The 20360-nt window shown below is 40.1% G+C and overlaps 1 protein-coding gene and 1 pseudogene across 3 annotated transcripts in view; both read left to right on the plus strand.

The window, feature by feature from the left end:
- Positions 1-1982: 1982 nt before the first annotated feature.
- On the plus strand, positions 1983-7659 carry LOC109911786 (annotated as a pseudogene).
- Positions 7660-7975: 316 nt separating this feature from the next.
- LOC109911785 (F-actin-capping protein subunit alpha-2) overlaps positions 7976-20360 on the plus strand; it is a 38622-nt gene continuing 26237 nt past the window's right edge. The window contains exons 1-2 of one of the 3 annotated variants that reach the window (XM_048607500.1): positions 7976-7999; positions 20044-20107. In XM_048607500.1, the coding sequence (XP_048463457.1) occupies positions 7991-7999; positions 20044-20107 (73 nt within the window). In that variant the 5' untranslated portion in view covers positions 7976-7990. Of the gene's footprint in view, positions 8000-8077; positions 8173-13731; positions 13778-20043; positions 20108-20360 lie in introns of those variants that run through there. The other 2 variants (XM_020511167.2, XM_048607499.1) reach the window with 2 other exon arrangements.

Consider the following 20360-nt stretch of genomic DNA (forward strand, 5'->3'; position numbering starts at 1 on the left):
CTAAGGTTAATGAATTGATGAAACATGGGACTACCAGAATCTCTATGGCTCTGTTTTTCATAGCCATAATTTGTTCAACCACTTGGGAGGATGAACACACGTACACTGATATGAAGTGTACTGGGGTTCAGGAAGTCTATATTAATTATCACATAATTAGCCCCAACGGTTGTTTTAACACATTGAGTGAATACTACCTCAAAAGTCACCTTTTTATTTAAAAGCATCAGACAATAGGAAAGGCAAATTGATTGTTGAACTTTATTTCATAAGGAATGTGAGAGTATGAAAATAAGGAGGTTTTGCTAAAACTATACAGGCACTAGTCAGACTACAGCTGGAATACTGTGAACAGTTTGGGCCTTTTGTTAAGGAAGGAAATTTTGGCATTGGAGGCAGTCCAGAGAAGGTTTACCTGGCTGATACCAAGTATGGAGGGATTGTGTTAAGAGGAGAGTCTGAATAGGTTGGGCCTGTACTCATTATAATTTAGAAGAATGAGCGGCAACCTTATTGAAACATATATGATTTCAAAGAAACTTAAAAAGATAGATGCAGAGATGTTGTTACCTCTGACAGGAGAGTCTAGGACAAAAGGGTATTATCTCTGAATAAGAGGTCACACAATTAAAACAGAAGTGAGGAGGAATTTCTTCTTTAAGAGGATAGTGAATCTGTGGAGTCCTTTACTGCGGAGGCTGCTGAGATTGGGTTGTTAGGTATATTCAAGTCTGAGATAGACAGATTTTCAATCAGTAAGGCAATCAATGATTATAGAGAAAAGGCAAAAAGTGGAGTTGAGGAGAATCAGATCAGCTGCAATCTCATTCAATGGCAAAGCAGACTCGATGGGCTGAATGCCAACTTCTGCCCTGTATTTTGTGGTCTTATCATTGGAGAGAATCAAATTGCCTGACAATTGGTATATGTCATGCTGGGGACCACTGGAGGACGCCAAGATGGATCATCTGTTTCAGTTTTTAGCTGAAGGTTCTTGCAAATGGTTCAGCCTTATCTTGTACACTAACGTGCTGAGTTTTCCTGTCATTCAAGATGGGGTTATTTGTGAAGCTCCTTCTTCAGTATGTTGTTTAATTGCCCACTACCATCACATACTGAATATGGCAAGACTGCAGAGCTTTGATGTGATCCATTATCTGTGTAAATGCTGTCTATCATTTACTACTTATGCAGGTTGGCACACAAATAGTCCTGTGTCTTAAATAGGATAGCACCTCAATTTTAGTTATCTAAGGTTTTGGAGTAGATCTGTAGCTCGGGTTGTGGGTGTTGAGGTTGGTTGGCTCGCCGAGCTGGTTTGTTGTTCCGCAGAGACTGCGAGAAACACCACATCGGACATACAGGAAGGAAACTAACAACAAGAGTACATGAACACCAACTGGCTACAAAAAGACACGACGAATACTCACACATCTCCATCCACATGGACAAGGAGAACCATGAATTCGACTGGGACAACACCAAGATCCTGGGACAGGCTAGGCAGAGACAAGCACCAGAACTCCTGGAAGCATGGCACTCCACAAAGCATGCTATTAATAGACACATTGAACTCGACCCCATATACATTCCACTACGGAGGAAACCCGGAAGTGAGGCAATCCATCGCAACGGACCCCAGAGTTTAAAAACCAGGCGGGAAAACACACCGACGCTTCATCAGAGGCTGCACTGAGGATGTTACCAAGCACGGTAACGAAACATCTGCGGAACAACAAACCAGCTTGGCGAGCCAACCAACCTCAATAATTTTACTTATGTTTGGTGCTGCTCCTGGCATACCCTCCTGTACTTTCATTGAATCAGGATGATCCCCTGCCTTGATGGGATATGCCGGGCCATGAGGTTGCAGATTGCATTGGAGTAGAATTCTGTTACTGCAGATGGCCCATAGTGTCTCATGGATGCCTAGTCTTGAGTTGCTACATCTGTTTGCCATCTATCCCACTTAGCAGAATGAAATGAAGGGTATCCTCAATGTGAAGGTGGAACTTCGAGTTGTATTTTCCGAGTTTCTTAATAACGTGGACAGTGGTGAATCAATTGGAAAAGTGCAGCGAGATCAGAAAAATGAGACTCTTGACATCATGAAAAGACTCCAATTTTCTACCCAATGTTTGAATGGTAAGATGAGAACCTTCTTAGTGTGCAGCGAGAGGCCTATTTGTGTGTATTTACATCTCATTAGTACCTAATCTCACCCTGTGCAATTTCCTATTTTACCACATAGTGGAGAGAAATTCTATAGCAACAATCCCTGACAGGAAAGTCCGAGCAGGTACCTGGTGGTTCCAGCCCCCAGCTCTCCATCTTGGACAGCAGTCCCCAACATCTCAGGGTACTCTCCACAGGGTACCTGCACCCTTCATGCATTGAGGTTGGCATCAGACATCCAGCCTCACCACATTATCATGGCACATCTCTGGCCCACTTCATGCTGCAGTTTGAAGCACACCAGCACCTTTCATTGTAGTGCTCCTGTCAGGCTACATTCCATACAGTGTCAGAAATCTAACTCGTGCATCAGAACAGGTTTTATATCAGGCTATTTGCTTGCTCTCTTAGCACTCACTCACTTTGCACCTATTTGGGTGCTTGCAGAATCTCTGCTTCATCTTACTTGCCTTTAAACACTTTGTCTTATTCAGAACTTAAATGCTCACAGCACTTCTGTTTTGCCTTAGACAGAGTGAGCTAGCAAGCAATGTGTTTTTCACCACTCCACACCACTTATTTTTCAAATAAATATTTAAAGGTATATATATTCTAGTCAACCTGTTCAGAGATGATTTTACACATGTCTGAAACAGGTGGCACTTGGACCTGGGTTTTCTTTCCCAGAGGTAGGGGTATTACCACTGTAGCACAAGTGCCCCAAAGGCATAAAGGTATTCTGTGTCTGGCTTGGCTCAAATCTTTAAATCTACTCAGTGTAGAATTAGCATTGGAGAGCGTTGGTGAGCAAGGCACAGCTGCCCTATTACAGTAAGTAAAATATTTAAGGGGCACAAAAAGGCATTGACAGCTACTGAAAGAGTTAAGTGCTTAAAGTAAGTGGGAGAGGGACTAGGATGAGAGGTTGGAGATGGGTCAGGTTTTAGGGTGGACATTCAGGAGTATAGGGCAGGGAAAGACCAGGTGTCAGTGGTAGGATGGTGTACGTATCTGTTGGGTAATTGCCAGGGGTAGAATCAAGCAGCTATCCATGGAAGATAGTGTTGACAGGAGTCATGGGGTGTGCAGATCAGGTGTGTGCCCGGAGAAGGTCAGTTGGTAGTAGAGGGGGAGGCAGGTGGAAGAAGGTGCATCAGGTGTCCATGGGAGGGGGAGAACAGGGGTTGCAAGGTGAGATGATCAGTTGTCAGTGTTGGGGGGGTCAGATAAGTGACAATGAGGAGAGGGGGGAATGATTGGATTCTGGTGAGTGTCAGAAGGATGGAGTCTCACATGCCTGTGAGGGAAGTCAGGTGTCCATGGGCAGTGGGTTTAATCAGATATTTGTGGCGAAGGTGTCCTTGTGGGAGATGGAGAGGGAGATGGAGGGGTTGGTCTGTGTGGGTGCTTGGGGAATCAGTTTCTCATTAGCCAGGAGTTACAGCTGGTATTAATTCCTCTAACTTTTCCTAGCCAAATATTAAGATAACTAGGCCTGAACATTCCTTCATCTCTGACTCTAACTTAGCATTTGAGAGTACTACAGAGCATTCCAAATGATAAGACCACAAGATACCAGCGCACAAAAAGGCCATTCTACCCATCAAGTCTGCTTCACCATTCAATGAGATCATGGCTGATATAATAATCCTCAACTCGGCTTTTCACTATAACACTTGATTCCCTTACGGATTAAAAATCTGTCTATTTCAAACTTAAATATATTTAATGCCCCAGTCTCTACAGCCCTCTATGATAAAGCATTCCATAGATTCATTACCCACTAAGAGAAGAAATTCTTCCTCATTTCTGTCTGAAATGGGTGACCCCTTGCTCCGAAATTATGCTCTCCAGTCCAGGACTCTCTCATGGGGAAGCAACCTCTCAGCATCAACCCTGTCAAGTGCCATGAGAATCTTATATATTTCAATAAAGTCTTCTCTCATTCTTCTAAGTTCCAATGTGTACAGGCCCAATCTACTCAATCCCTATTTATAAGAAAATCTCTCCATGCCTGAGATCAAACTCATGGACCCTCATTTGACTGCCTCCAATGCCAGTGTATTTTTTCTTAGATGAGGGGACCAAAACTGTTCACATCATTCCAGATGTGGCCTAATTGGTGCTTTGTCTAGTTTTAGCAAGACTTACCTATTTTTATGCTCCATTGTTTGTTGGTTAGCTCAATTGGCTGATCAGTTGGCTTACAATGCAGAATGGTGTCAGTAGCGTGGGTTCACCTTTACCCTTACTCCTTGTTTGCTGATCAGAAGTTTGAACTTCTGGACAATTATTTCTTGGTCAGTACACTGGGTCTTCTGAGAGGTCACAACACACATTGTTCAAAGCACATCTAGATTTCAATGATCCAGAGGCTGGATGAAGTGGGCTACTTAATTTACTAAGAAACTGACTGGTGTGCACCAATAAAACTTGTAAAATAGTTTAGCATAGTTATTTTTTAAATAATTTTAAATTATTTAAAATTAGGACTAGACACATTTAGTAAACTTAAATACATTTTCAGCCATATCAATAAAACTGCACCAGTTTACTGTCTCAAATACATCAACAATTTATAATAAATGTAAAGCAGAGAAAAACTGTTATCCATTTTCTGAGTGCTGTGGTTTATGGAAGAGTTTATCTTTGTGATTGTGGAAATCCATTCTGGTAGAATATTGAACTGTAATGCCAATCAATACAATTACAGTTTTGAAGAAGTCATATTCCACTAAGAAAATCATCCCAGATATTCTGATTAGTTCTCCCCATGAATTTCCTTGCCAGGATCCTTCTCAGCAGTTGTAGGGTAGATAATCCAGGAATGATGAAGACAAGAACAACTTGGATTAGCGTGGAACTATGCCCCTGCAACTTTTTCAGCAGCCAGTGCTCATATTCTGTGATTTAAAGATCTTGAAGCCACTTTAAAGCTCTCAAGGGAGGATGTATCTAAGTGTATCTAAGATAAGGATGAAGATAGGGTGCTAAGTAGCAAACGGTTAGGGTGCCTAGTGGGTGAAGGTGGAAAAAGAGGTGGTGGTGGTGACATGACTGGATGGTAGGGGTTGCCAGTTCTTGGAATGTTAAGATGGCATGTGAGTGAGGGGGTTGGATGGGATGCGGAGAAGGGAGTCGGGGGGAAGGTGAGAGGGTGTAGGGTGCAAGTAGGTGAGAGAGGAGAATGGCAGGAGGAAGAGGGCATGAGTGGTAGGTGGGTGAGAAGGATAGGGTGCTAAGTGGATGAGGGATTTGTGCGCCTTGTGGGTGAGGGGGGAGTGCACAGGTGGTAGGTTTGAGAGGGGTGCAGTGGCAGGTAAGTGGATGAGTGCTTAGGTGGTGAATTGAAATCTCTGATCCAGCGGAGCCGGCGCAGAGTTTGGTGATGTTATTGGTTTGAGGGGATGAGTTCAGGTCATGGCAGAACAGTGGAGAGTCAGGGTGGTTAGGTATAGAATATGTCAGTTCTGGGGGAATTAGGGAAGTGGGAGGGGGATTGTTACAGTGGAGCTGAATGGGGTTTCTAATCCTCTAACTATTCAGCTTAAGTCAGTCAGAACCCTCCAAAGTCTCTGACTCTAACTCTAAATAAAGAACCTTTTCCAAGGGTCCCAGTATTCTGTACTGGGTGCTTATAAGGTTGTGGTCAGAACAAAGAACATATGAACTCAATGTTTGCTGCAAACCAACAGGAAAGTTCTTATTCTCAAGCTGTGTACACTGTCAAAGCTCAACCCAGTCTGAGTAAGCCCGAGGGCACTGACTGAGCACTGACCAGTGTCACATGACTCACATTTTAAAGGGTCACTCTCCCAACATAACACCAGCTATAATACATAACACCCAGAATCCCAGTTATTGCCCTTGGAAATTTCAACATCCTGAGCAATGCCTGCAGAATCAGCAACATTGATATTTCTGCAAGATCCCGATGCACAACTCCAGTCTTCTCTGGCACAATGACTGTCTCTCCATTGGAATATCTGGGGCAATGATTCTGTTTCTGTCTCTGCCTCGATGCTGCCAGATGGTGTTGAGTAGCTCCAGCACTTTCTGCTTCTGTTTTAGATTGATAGTCTATGAAGAAATACACTGTTATTTTAGCACAGTTTCTCCCTTATATACAAGGTACTAGTCAGACCACAGCTGAAATACTGGGAACAGTTTGGGCCTCTTATCTATGGAAAGATATACTAGCATTGGAGGCAGCCCAGAGAAGGTTCACTAGATTAAGAGGTTGAGTAGATTGACCTTGTACTCCTTGGAATTTAGAAGATGAGAAGCAATCTTATTGAAACATTTAAGATTCCTAGAGGACTTGATAGGGTAGATATGGAAAGGTTGTTTCTCCTTGTGGGAGACTCTCGGACCAGAGGTCAGTATCTCAGAATAAGGGGTCACACATTTAGGACAAGATGAGAAAGAATTTCTTCTTTCAGAGGTTTGTAAATCTGTATATTCAAGGCTGAGGGATAGATATTTAATTAGTAAGGTAATCAAGGGTTATGGAGAAAAGGCAGGAAAGTAGAATTCAGGATTATCAGATGAGTCATGATCTCACTGAGTGGCAGAGTGATCTAATGGGCTGAATGGCCTACCTCTGCCTCTATATTTTAGCGTTTTTACAGATAATCAATTGTGCCTTATCACTGCAGACAAGCATGTGGAAAACTGGACATTGATGCAGTCACCCTTGTCCACATTGGCAGTCAGCAATCTTTACCTCCTCTTTTTGTGGGTGAGTCCAAAATGGATGAAGAACAGGGAGTCTTTTCAGCCACAATCTCTGTAACTTTGGAATGGTTATACTAAAATTATGCATCTTTAAAGAGCTCTTCCTTGTGGCAAGACCAGCAGGATACAGTTATATCAGCCACTGTCAGCTAAACAGACAATGTCAATGAAGTTCAGATAGCCTTGTGGTGGTATTTAGTGTCAAAAGGGATTGAATACTTGGACACGGTATTTTTTATATTGAGCAAGAATTTTAACCAGGTCAGCTTTCTGCACGTATATCATCACTTCACAATGTTTCCCTCTGATGGATCAGACTCAAATGGGTAACAGGAGGCCAATTTTTTGGAGTTCAGATGAATGCTATTATCCATATTGTTATGTATCTATACTGCAGATTAGCAGTTTGTGCTTCACAGTTTCAAAAATATTTCTGCTGGAAACGATACTTGATCATTTTGCAACTGGTGCAGTTTCATGTTACGATAGGCCCCACTGCTTATTCCTGGACGTTCATTGCCTTCTCTGAAGGTGGATGCATTGGATACTGATAGCTTATGCCATTTCCTTCATAATCCTCTTTGCCAGCTTTTATTAACAAACCTTAAGGGAGCCAAGCAAGAGCTCATAAAGAATGGAAAAGTAGCTGTGAACGGCAATGGAATGGTTCATGGAATAATCAAATCAGTAAACAAGCTGATGGTAGAAAATGGGAAAAAGAAGAAAGGGAAAGCCAAGAGTAAGTAAGATACACGGTCAGGGCGTAAAACAAAAGGTTGTTTTTTTTAAAATTGAGTCAGCAAAAGATGTCTACATGCGATTCAGCTGGCTTTGAACCAAATTGTTGTATCCTTTGCCATCTTTTGTAACTCATTGTATTTACTTTGTAAATTAAATTTGTGAACAATGCATTAATACTGACGTGAATGACAGTCCAAAAAAAGTCACCATTAAATAAACTGCACTAAACAAGTTTAAAACACACTTTAAACGCCGCGCCCCCACTGGCCCCTCCGTTAGTGGGCGCGAGTATAGGTGTGGAGGAGGCGCGCACGCTCGGCATCGCCCCTGTGTGGTTATGGAGGAGGTAGGGACGCGCACGCATGGTCGCTTGCTCCATCGCGGGGGAGGAGGCTGGAGGGGCGCGCACGCTGGCGTTGTACCCAGGATGCGCCGGGTGAGCGCGGGGCCGCGCGTCAGTTATTTACAGCCCGGGCCAAGATGGCGGATCATGAGGAGCAGGTATCGGAGGAGGAGAAGGTGAGAGTGGCGGCGATAGCCGTGCTTGTTGTAACTGCACGAATGGCCCTGCTTGTTTTGTCCGACTCACACTCTCTCTGCACCCAGTAAAAGGGTTGAATATGGGACGGGCGGCTAGTAGTTGATGGGGTATGGGGGCCGTGCCCTGCCTTGCCCTACCCTGCTCTGCCCGGGGCGGTTACTTTTTGGGCCAGAGCCACTTTTATTTTTAGCTCGGCTACTGCCGGCCGCACTCCTTGTACGGTCGTCGCACGGTGGACGCCTAGGCACCGACCCCACTGCTCCCAATTTAAAACAAAACCCGGAGTAGGGGACAGGGCCCGTGTGGCCTCGGGAAGTGGGGTTCGGGGTTAGCGGTCAGGGTGGGGTCTCTAACCTCAACCTCTTCCTCTTCACTCTGGCCTGTGGAGCGGCCGCACCTCGACTGTTGCACCCGGCCTGGAGGTTGGGTCCAGGTACTGCTCCGTTTGGGGCCAGTGTCCGGACGCCAGGGCGTGGCACCGGGGAATAGCCGGTGTCCGCATGTTGTAATCTCTGTACGAATTGTCAATCTCAAACGCACTCGAATCAGTCAATGGGGAAACTGAAGGAGCTACTTAGGATAGAACAGTAAGTAAATACTGAAGGGAATACCTAGGCTAAATTTCAGTTTCTTTCTGCGCTTTCCCATTCTGTCATTAGATTTTATTAGATTTCTTATTGGCTCAGATTACAAACTTGTGATCTATTTAACTGTCTTTGCCTTTTTTCTTGTTACCAGAAGTAGCAGCTTTGCCAAAGGCTCCTCTTTGTACCCCACCCCAGCACTTATTTGGAGTCATGTTAACGTCTGAAGGAGTGCTGGCTAATCAATCTGCAAAAATAGTACTATAGGCCTTCAACTCTGTCCATGTCTTAAATTTTACTTTATTGGAAATTCATTGTGCACATTCAGTCTGTTCAGCACATCATTGAGCCCTTGACTAATATTCTAACTTGAGGGCAATCGCAACTTATATCTAAGACTAGCAAGAGTGAATATAGGATGCAGTTACTTTGTTTTCCAAGTGATAACATGCTCATGTCACTGAATCTCGTCCCTAGATTTCATGCAAAGATAAAACTGTCAAACTGGGTTATTTAGTTTATAAAAACTAGTTTTATGATGCTAGTGTGCAAAGCAGAACTATATCAAATCTAATTGTTTTCTTGATAGTTGGGAGGGAACAAGAGTATTGCGATGTCTGAAATGGTAAAAGGAACTTTTGTGATTCTGATTAACCAAGATTGACATTATGGCTGCTTTCCACATCAAAACTAAATTGTTTAATAATTAAACATCTTGGTGCGCTACTTGTTTCAATCGGAAGCAACACTGATTTATGTTTTTACTGAAACTTTTGTTCACTGCACCTCTAAATTGGTCACGTACCAATTTACCAGAAAGGAAGTTTGGTTTCTTAAGTGAACATTCAACAGTTTGTTTCGCTTGTGATTTTAAAGAATGAAAGGTCAATCATTATATGCTTTTGGGTGTAACATTTGTTTTTGTAAGATCATTCTGGAGCAGTAAATTACGTTTATGTAGTGATGGAAGACTGTCCAAAGTTGCACTAATAATTTGGTAATCTGACATTGTGGCTATGTAACCAGGTACACAAAATAAAGTCTCACACTTCTTCCTTTTTCTATTTTCTTTGCACTTTTTAACTATATAGCTTATGCTTATGACTGTTCACTTGCATTCCTTAGCAAGTATTAAACAGCTCACATCAGCTTTTTTAAGTTATGGAGCAGTTTAATTTTGTTGTGGATTATTGCTGGCCCTGTTATTCAACAATCTATCCAGTTGGAAAAACATGATTGGTCATTCCACTTCTAAAGCATGTCAGGCCACTTGCAGTCTGCTGAATCTAATATAATGATAAATGGATTCTTGTCAAATCTTTTGAGTTGGAACACCATTTTCCATAATTTTAAAAACACTTAATTGATGCTCCTTGAAATGTGCTTATCTCATGAGTGAAATTGTGTGTATATGAAACTATTTCCTCCAAGGGTAAAAATGCCATTGTCTGACTGCTACCTTTGGCATAAATCCTGGAACTGTACATTGAAATAGAAGTATTGATTAGTCAACTTAATTTGTGATCTCAGTTACTTTTTTAAGAGAAAGTATAACTGAAATTACATCAAGTATTCTACAAAATCTGTTTTAAGTATGCCAAAAATACACCTTTGCCCATTTCTAATTGATTTAGTGCCAGTAATGGAGGGAAATATCCTTTAGGTCTTTGCGTATCATGCGAAGTTAAGGTAAAATAGTTCCTGTTTGAAAATGTAACAGTAAGCAGATTTTACCGAATATTTGCTAAAAGGACTAGTCAAGAAAGACCTGTTGGTCCATTGACTCAATGCCATTCTCAGACTTTGAGACAGTATTTGTATACTCTCCCTGACTCTTTTCACCCGACACACCTGCAATCTTTGGGGAGGCAAAGTAAAACAAATTGAAACAAAGATTAATTTCAGGATCAAATTTTGACTCCAGTTTCCTGAAATAGGTGGGCATGTTCCAGTGTAGCATGATGACTAGGGAGGAATCAGCTGCCACAGTCTAATCTATACAGAGTTCTACTCTGAGTTAAGGGAGGCTGCAAGAAGTCCATTGAAGTTGCAGTATTGACACGCTTCATTCAGTCTTTTTAACTAAAACTGTTTATTACAAGTCAGAACAACTGTGTTCTCTTATAAAGATTAATTAGGAGTCTTTTTCTACTGAGCAATTCTCAGAAATAATTACATTTATTGGGTTTGTAATGATGGAGCAATATTTGGTGTCTGGTATGTATCATGTGACATTTATGGCCCTTCTGAGCATTGTTGACCCAATTTCTGAAACATGTTTCAGTGTTATAATATTTGGTATTTGTTTCTTTTAGAAGTTCATTTTTAATGATAAATACACTTGAGAAATTGATGTTTGAATTCATCACAAACTTCCAAATAATGTAAATGACACCAAGAAACAAGCTTAAGAGCAGAAGTTAGCATAGCTAGAAGTACAGTAGTCATGATTCAGTATTTAGGAGTGGTTAACGGTCTGTTGCAGTCCAGACCAACTGTCCCAGATATTTCATAGTCACTTTCATGTGAAGGTAGGGCACACACTAAATCGATTAGAAAATATTCTAAGATTTGAGATAATGGACTATTAACTTATCATGGCCCAGAAAGGTCTGAAGGTAAATTTTAGATTAGGAAATAAATTTTGGAGCTGGGTCTTATTGGTAGTGGTCATGTATTTACTGCCCAACCATGTGCTTGAATAGAACAAGAAAATGTGTCCATGGCTATTATGGTCAGGGAGAGGATTTCACTTTTGGGTTTTGATACTTGTATGACATATTCAGACTGACATTTGGAGCAGGCATGGTGCTAATGTGCTGGCACTGTGCATGAATTGGGAGGTGACTAAGTATTTAATGTAGGCTCGGAAAATAAGTCCAATCCTCATTATGTAGTAGAGGAGTGTTGGGGCAAAATAAAGCAGAAAGCAATTTACCAGAAGAATGTGGATTAGAATAATGAAATGAAATGAACTAGTTATAAATGAGGAAAGATTGTGACAGATAAGCAATTGCTTAAGCAATTGGACAGCATTAGAGAGTTTGCCAAGTTGAGTACTCTAGCTGAGATGAGATTGAAGGAGCCATGGCATGCCAGATTCTAGTGTAACACTGGATGTTTTAAAAAGGGAATTGCCAAGTTGCATGTTAAACATGTCAATTGTGAATAGAATAGTGTTAATTTTATAGTGAAAAAAATAAGTTGAACATACTAAAGTTGAAGAGACACGACCAATGTTCTTAAGAATGAAAATAATGAAAGGGGAGAGAGGAAAAGAATTTGTTGAGAAGATAAGGAAAGTTGAGGGAGTAGGAAGAATTTTTGAAAACATTTTAGTAGAACAATGAAGTATTTTATGAATGTCAGGTGTGATTTGTCGAGAAGATTGACACGTCAGTGAGAAATTTGCAAATGTATTTAAGTGTGTCTTGGGTCTAAAAGGATATTGGTGAAGTGAATTCTAAGGTAGTTGAGTGAGATGAATAATATTGAGAGAAAATGACAATACTTAAGCTAAAGGAAGACAAAACACCAAGTTTCCATGGGATACATCTGAGGATCTGGAGATTGAAAATTGTAATACTGTAGAAACTGTTTCAGGACTAAGTGATTGGCTGCCTGCTCATTCTCTGACAGACAATGTCGTCAGTATTTTGAAGGAAAGTAGATGTAACATGGTTATTTGTGGACTGGTTAGCCTGAGATTTTTGGTAAATTAGTCTTTAAATTTAAAAGTAAAAGAAATCATTTAGGTGGAGGAAGTAAAGTCAACATAAAGCGATAATGATACTTCTCGAGACATTTTTATCTATCATGCCATGGGGGAAGGATTGCAGTGGGTTTAACTATGCATGAACTTCAGAAAATCTTCTGACAAGGAAGAAATGAGATTGTTCATTTTGGCAGAAAAAACAAATTCTGAAAGGAATAGGATGGGGCATTCGGACCCTCGAGCCTGCTGTGCTGTTTGGTAGGATTGTGGCTGATATTCCTCATCCATTTTCCAGCCCTTTTCCCTGTAACATTTGATGCTCCTACTGATTAAGAATCTGTATATTTCAGCCTTAAATATGTACAAGGACTCTGCCCTCACAGGTCTCAATAGCAATGAATTCAAATGCTTGCAACCCTCAAATTTCTACTCATCTGAGTTAAATTCATGTCCCTTTGTTCTGAGACAATGCCCTCTCATCCTAAACACTCCCATGAGGGAAACATCCTCTCAGCATTTGGTGTCAAGCCCTTTTAATGTGCTGCTTAAGTGGCAAGAGGTTGGGAAGTGTTGAACTTAAGGATTTAGGCTGTCAATGTTTGAGTTACAGCTAGGTGAGGGGGGTGAATCGGCTCTCCTCTTGGTTGCAAACAGTTTTAATTCTTTTTAGCTAGGAGCACTATCATGTCAATTAAAACATGTTACTGTTCAAAATTAACAATTAACCAAATTTTCTTGAGTGAAATAGGGGAATTTCGTGAAGAGAAAAATCAATTGATATCAAGCACACACATTCACACAAGGATAAAGTTTTGAAAAGTGAAAGTATCAAGTACATGAAGAATCAGCAGTTTAAAAAGTTAAAGAATATTTAAGTTGTTTCAGTTGAAACTGAGATTACCACTATTCAGTTGATGTCTTGTATCCTCAGCAATAGTGAAATTTGCAGCACCCTTCAGTTCTTGATAAAAGGATATTTTTGGCTCCAGTCTGGCTCCATTGTCTTTCCAAACTAAATAGTTACAGACAGCCCTTTCATAACAATATGTGTAACTTCTCATATAAGTCTAAGCTAAAATACAAAATGGGTTTCTTGACATTTGGCTCAGTTGCTACTTTTAATGCCTTTAGAAAACTTTGTTTATTCCACATTTGTTTGCCTGAATATGCCTCAAACTGTGGCCAGGTGATCACGGAACCATTTTAGATCAACGTCTCTTCTTTTTTTTACCAGTCCATGAAGGTCTCTGGTATGAAAGTCAGATAATGGAAGGTGGAAAACTGGTACAGTAGTCTAAATTTTACTGCTATTAAGTGTGTAGTTGGTAAAAACACTGAACATTTAAGGCAAATGATATGTATGTAATCTTTCCAAACTTAAGATGTCTGTATTTAAGGCTGGAGTGATCGTTTCACAACATATACAGACTATCAAGATTTTGAGAAAACCAGTTGAGTCATTATGTAATAATGTGTTCAGTTTTTGTTGCACACTCTAATGTTGATAGATGAACACTTGACTGATCATTAAAAAATAATGACTGCAATCTTTTCTTCCCCAATTTCCTCAAAACTCTAGATATTGTAGTATGCTGACCACACCCTTCATAAGGTAACTAAAATGAATCAAGCTGATTTATTTATAAAAGGGGATGTTTATAAAATCCCTGATCAAGATGGATTGTATCTCTGCACCTATTGGAAAGTAGGGAACAGATAGAGGCAGTGGGTGATCAAAAAGCAATTCAAAGGGAGTAATGCTAGAAGATGGGGAGGTTATCTATCGTGAATCCTATGCAGAAAGAGGAACGTGAACAAATCAAAAATTCTGAAGAAGGGTCCTGACCCGAAACGTCAACTTTTCTATTCTAATGCTGCCTGACCTGCTGTGTTCCTCCAGCTCCACACTGTTGTCTCTTGAAGCAAATTTTAGACAAATTAGCTCAAGCTCACGGTAGCCATCCTTACCCAAAGTGCAGTAGCATTATAGCACAGATTGCAAAAGGGGGAAGTGGTATTCAACCAGCCTCATGGAATTCTTGAAGAATTGACCAGGCGATTACATCAGGATAATATAAAATCTTGGAATTATTATGGCACATTTTGCCCCTTGTGCCTGCACCAGTTCTATTCTTTAGTGCCAACATCCTGCCTCTCCTTCCTCCACCCCACCATCCCTGCAAGCCATTTCTAACACATAATCATCCAATAACCTCTTGAATGCTTAAGTTGAATATGCCTCCTCCATGTTTCCAGGTAGTGCATTCCATGTCCTAATTACCTGCAGTGTTTTTAACATCATCCTACATTTGTACATCACTTTCATTCTTATGCCCATTCGAGCTTTCTTTTGACTGGGCGTAGTCTTTCTATTTACTCTATCCAGCCTACTCATGATTCAAAACCATTATCAAACCTCCCCTCGAACTGATGTATTCCTGTACGTAGATGTGACATATTTGAAATTCTAAAAGGTTTTTGAGGTATGCTCACAATTAAGGTCAAACTTGTGGGTGTGGGGGGTTGCGATTGGGCAGTAGCGAAATGGTTAGTAATCTGGCTACAAAACAGGGAGCTGAGTAGGGGTTGAAACTACTTGCTCAAATTAAAAGAATGGCATAAATGGTGCTGAGATCATAAAGATATTAAAGATATCTTCACTTACAGGTGAGACCAAAGCTAGGAACCAGAGAGAGCTGCTAATGAAACCTATGGTGTGTTCAGGAGAGATCTCTGTCCAGAGAGATGCAAGTTAAAATGTAGAACTCACTATGGTAATGAGTAATTGAGGTAAATAGCATAGATGCATTCAAGAGGTGGCAAAAATAAATCACAGAGAAAAAAATGAAAGGATATGTTAAAATTAGCTGAAATTGTATGGGAGGAAGCTTGTGTGATACCTAAAACACCAGCATGTATCTGATCTTTCCTGTGCTGTGAACACATTGGTCAGTTTACCTAGTTGAAATATATTACATTCTGTTTTCAAGGCCCATGTTAATATTTATGCACTGAACTTCCTCAACCTTTTTTCTCCCTCACGTATCTAGATTCACCTTGAGTACTTTTATTTGTATTTGTTTATTTGTGGTGGTGGAATAGTGTGTATGCATATACAGTTTTTTGACATCCAAATTATTCCACGACATTTTACAGTGGAGTAAGGAGAATAGAACCCTGACAATAATTTATAGTACAAGTAGTTCTCCAGTAACGTGATAGTTGTGTTCTTGTGCAACCTCCTACTGTAGAAAATCGTGTTACAGAGAAATCACTATACCTGTACAGCAGGAAGTTTGCATTATCCAAACAGCATCCGCTATTCCTTAATCACGTTACAGCTAATTTGTGCTAATGAAACATGCGTTATAGCAGAACTACCTGTAAAGGAAGATGTAACAGTGAAGTTATTTTGATAAGAGTTACAAATGAAAGGTAGAAAAGTTGAAATTTCAACCAGAAATTCTGGAGGTAGGGTATCCTGGGTAAAGAGCCTTCTAGAGAAGACCCAAAGGATGCCCCTGACTGAAAATATTAGGGTTCTTGGCTGCCAACCTGAGATGGATGTCATTCATTGCATTTGTAATTTTGATGCAGATATGTTTTGAGATTTTTAATGTATAAAATGAAAAGATGTTTGACTAGAAAGGTTATTTGGGTCAGATTGTTTGGAAGCACCAGAATGTCATTGGTATGATGTTTGGCGTTTGGCATTTGGCAAGAAGCTAGACCTCTGAACTGTGCAAAGTGCACGTTAAGTGTGGACTCTTCATATTGTGAAGGGTGGAAGGTGAGAAATGAATGTTTAACTATTATAGCCTATCCCTTGAAAGTTTGGAAAAATGCCACTGTTGTACATTCTAAGAGCTGAGGTAGAGTGTGAGGATTATTTGATCCCTGATTTAGCTATCATTTATGTAGACATCAAGTAAGAAAATGTATTTTTTAGATTATAAAGTCTAACACAAGTGCTGGATCAAACTGGACTTGAAGATCTTTTGGTCCAAATGATGGACTTGTGTCCCATGTGTCAGGCGTCACGAATCTAAGCTAAGGTTTGTTTGTTTGCTTTTTTGAAAAATTGACCTGTTTACATGTATTATGGCCTACTTCTGTCATCAAGGATCAGGAATTAAATCCATGCAGACACTATTTCAAAAATGTTGGTATCAGCCCTGGAACAATGGTCTATGGATTTTTTTTAAACTGGGAGAGATGGGACATGGGTCATATCAGAGAAATTGGGGAAGAATCTAAAGTGTTTTGGTGATGTGATGCTGAAGCTCAAGTCATTTGCATGGGGCAGAGAATGGAAATTTGGAATAGGGAGGTATCAGTGAGGGGGAAGGAATTACCACTTGGTCCACTAACTATGGCTCATTTAATGCCATTTAATATTTGTGGGCTTATCCATGACATTATCTGGCTGGTACTCTGTCCAGAATATGAAGTCTATGCTGGAAATTTTTTAATAGTTTGGTTATGCTTAAAAGATCCAGAATCAGTGTCTAGTCTAAATATTGTAAGTTGTTTATAGAAAGTTTGTGTTTGGACTTTCCCTATAAATGTTAAACAGATTGTGTTTGCAACACATTGACATAAAAGATCCCATAGCACTGTTTAAGGAATAGAGGTGTTCTCCTGGAGTCTTGGTTAATACTTATCCCTCAATAAACACCACAAATGCAAATTATTTGGTCATTATCTCATTGGTGTTTATGGAATACTGCTACATGCAAATTGACTGTTCTGATTACAGCAGTGACTGCATTTCAAAGTATTTAAATTATCTGGAAAGTGCTTTAGAACATTTGAAGTAATGAAGTACACTACACGTGCATTTTTAAACCAACTCAATAGTTTTAACTTGAGGTAAATTCTGATGGGATATATTGTAGTTTTTGTGATAACTGCAACATCATTCATGACGAGTATACTGCAGTTGGATGTGTTTTTAAAAATCTGAATTCGTGATTCTTTTTCAATTTTGGAACAATTTTTTTGACAACTATTCCATTTTCTTCCATTCATGTTTTACATTTTTTAGTGGTGGGGTTTCAGTTATGGTTCAGGAGTCAAAAAATTAAGGGTTCAAGTGCCACTCCAGAGACTTGAGCATATTTAGACTGACGCTTCAGTGCAGTGTTATCCTTGAGTTTTGGTTTAGCGTCTCAACTGAGTCTGTCCACTTGGGTATAAGATTCTATAATTTAAAGAGCAGGAAGTTTTCTTAAAAAGATAGTGTCCTGGTCGATATCAGAATTACTTACACCAATAACTAAACCTGTTTTTTGAGAGACTGTGTGCAAATTAGCTGCTGCACTTCCTACAGTGCAATCATGTCTACAAAAGTAGTTTTTTTTTTATTAATAGGATGTGGGTGTCATTATCAGGCATTTAGTGAACATTCCTCTTCACCCTTGAGAAGATGATAGTTGGTACCACCATGACCTGCAGCAGTCCTTATTCTGGTATATTAATATCCGCATTGCCGTTAAGGGAGTTTTGACCCAGTAATGGTGAAGGAATGACGAGACAGTTCGAAGTCAGGATGATGTGTGATTTAGAGGGGAACATGCAGGTGGATGTGTTCTTCTGCATCTGTCCTTTTAAGTGGTAGATGTCACAGATTTGGAAGGTTCTGTTGAAGGAGTCTTGGTAAGTTACAGTATTGCATTTTGTAGATCATACATGATGCAATCACTGGTCGTAAAGGGAGCAAATGTTGAAGGTGGCAAGTGAGGTGTCAATCAAGTGGGCTGCTTTGTCCTGGAAGGTGTTGAACTGACAGCTTTTGGAGCTGTACTTATCCAGGCAAATGAAGATTATTCTGTCATGTTCCAGACTTGTACCTCGCAAATGGTGGACTAGCATTGGAGAGATGGGAGCAAATTACTTGGCACAAAATTCCTACCCGCTGGATTGATCTAGTAGCCACAGTACTGATATGGCTGGTCAATTTCGGTTAAGCCAGTGTAGCCCTCTGGTGGGAAATTCAGCAATGGTAATGCATTGAGCATCAAAGGGCAATGGTTAGATTCTCCTCTTGGTGATGGTTATTGCCCAATACTTGTGTGTCATGTAAGTTTCTGGTCACTTACGAACCTGAGCCTGAACGTTGTCCAGATTTTACTTATTGTACGAGCAGTATTGGTATATGAGGAATTGTGACTGGTGCTGAGCATGCCCATTTCTGACTTTATTATGGAGGAAAAGTCGCTGAAGCTTGAGTTTGGGCCAGTGTACTGTGGAACCCTTGCAGTGATGTCCTGTGGCTGAGAGAATTGAGCTTCAACAGCAGTGGTCAGCTGCTTCTTGCCAAGTATGCTTCCTGTCGGAATTTCCCCAAATTCCCATTGACTCTGATTTTGCTCGGACTTCTTGATTCTATGCTTAGTCAAATGATGCTTTGATGGTAAGGGAAAACCCCCTTGCCTTCCTGAGTTGTGCTTCATGTTTGCAGCAAGGATGTAATGAAGCCAAGAATGGAGGGGGTCCTCGTAGAACTCAAGCTTGCCATTCATGAGCAGGTAATTATTTGCAATTGCCACTTGATAGCACTGTCAACAACTCCTTCCATCGCTTTATTAATGACCAAAAGTAGATTGGTTGAGTCTTTGGCCATGTTGAATTTGTCCTGCTTTTTGTAGAAAAGATATACCTATGCAGTTTTCTATGTTAGTTCCGGATTTCTCCCACAGAGTAAGCATCCTTTCTACATTCACTGCGTAAGTCCCCTCAGACTCTTCTAAACTCGGGTCTCTCCTGACTAGCCTTTCCTAATAGGGCAATTGGCTAATTCCAAATATTAGTTTGAAGCAGTTCAGAGACTGTGTTTACTAAACACATTAAAATCCTTCTATCCCTATGGTCACCAGTACTGTACACTGATAGTACTCCATGGTGAAGGACAATATTAAGAAATACACTGATGCTTTGGGACAATTGCCTTGAATGCCAACCAACACCAAAGTGATAATTATGGATAAATTAGCAATGTTTACAATGCACTGAAGTTTTTTACATGCAGTTGTAAGATTATTAAGCCTGAATGGTGAAGTTCAAGCTGACTCTAATACAGTTCACTGCAATTTTCAAGTGAAATGAATGAAGGAAACTAGTCTATTAGGATAGCTTTGCAATATGCTGGTAGTATTGTACATACTCCTGAGTTTTGAAGGATGAGAGGTGATCTCACCGAAACTAACAAAACACTTTAAAGGTATAGACTAAAGAAAATCTCTCATTTGACTCTGATAGGCGTGCACGGCATGTTACAAATGTAGACGAATAGGCATTTTGAATATTATTATAAGGCATAAGAGTATAGTTAATAGAGTCTAATTTCCTTTTTTACAAATGATCTGAAATACATAAGGTTTAAAAAATGAAGTATTTAATCCAATAAGATTTGTTTTGATCAAATTGCTTATCCTTTTTCCTACCATAATTGTCCTTGATTAAAATTTGTAGGAATGTAAAACCTGAGCTATTTTAAACTTGAATGCAAGTTATGGGTGAAAATTAATTAGAAAATCTTTTAATTACAGGTGCGCATAGCAGCAAACTTCATTATTCATGCTCCACCAGGAGAATTCAATGAAGTTTTCAATGGTAAGCCTTGTTAAATTGCTTATGGTGGCTGTGCCTTTTCATTTTATTTGTCAGACTACAATTCAAAAGTTTGATTGTTGACTCTTATCTGCTTGAAATTTAATTGTTACAAGCTTGCAGAAAATATGGGATGACTTCTGTATTTACAGTTAGCATGTAAGCATGTAGGAATACAGCATGAAACCTTGTGTATTTGCAATTTTAAAGTTTGTGTCAAGCATCTTGAGTAAAATGGAAAAAGTATAGGCTTTCC

This window comes from Rhincodon typus, chromosome 18 (assembly GCF_021869965.1).
Source record: "Rhincodon typus isolate 14 chromosome 18, sRhiTyp1.1, whole genome shotgun sequence".
NCBI lineage: Eukaryota > Metazoa > Chordata > Chondrichthyes > Orectolobiformes > Rhincodontidae > Rhincodon > Rhincodon typus.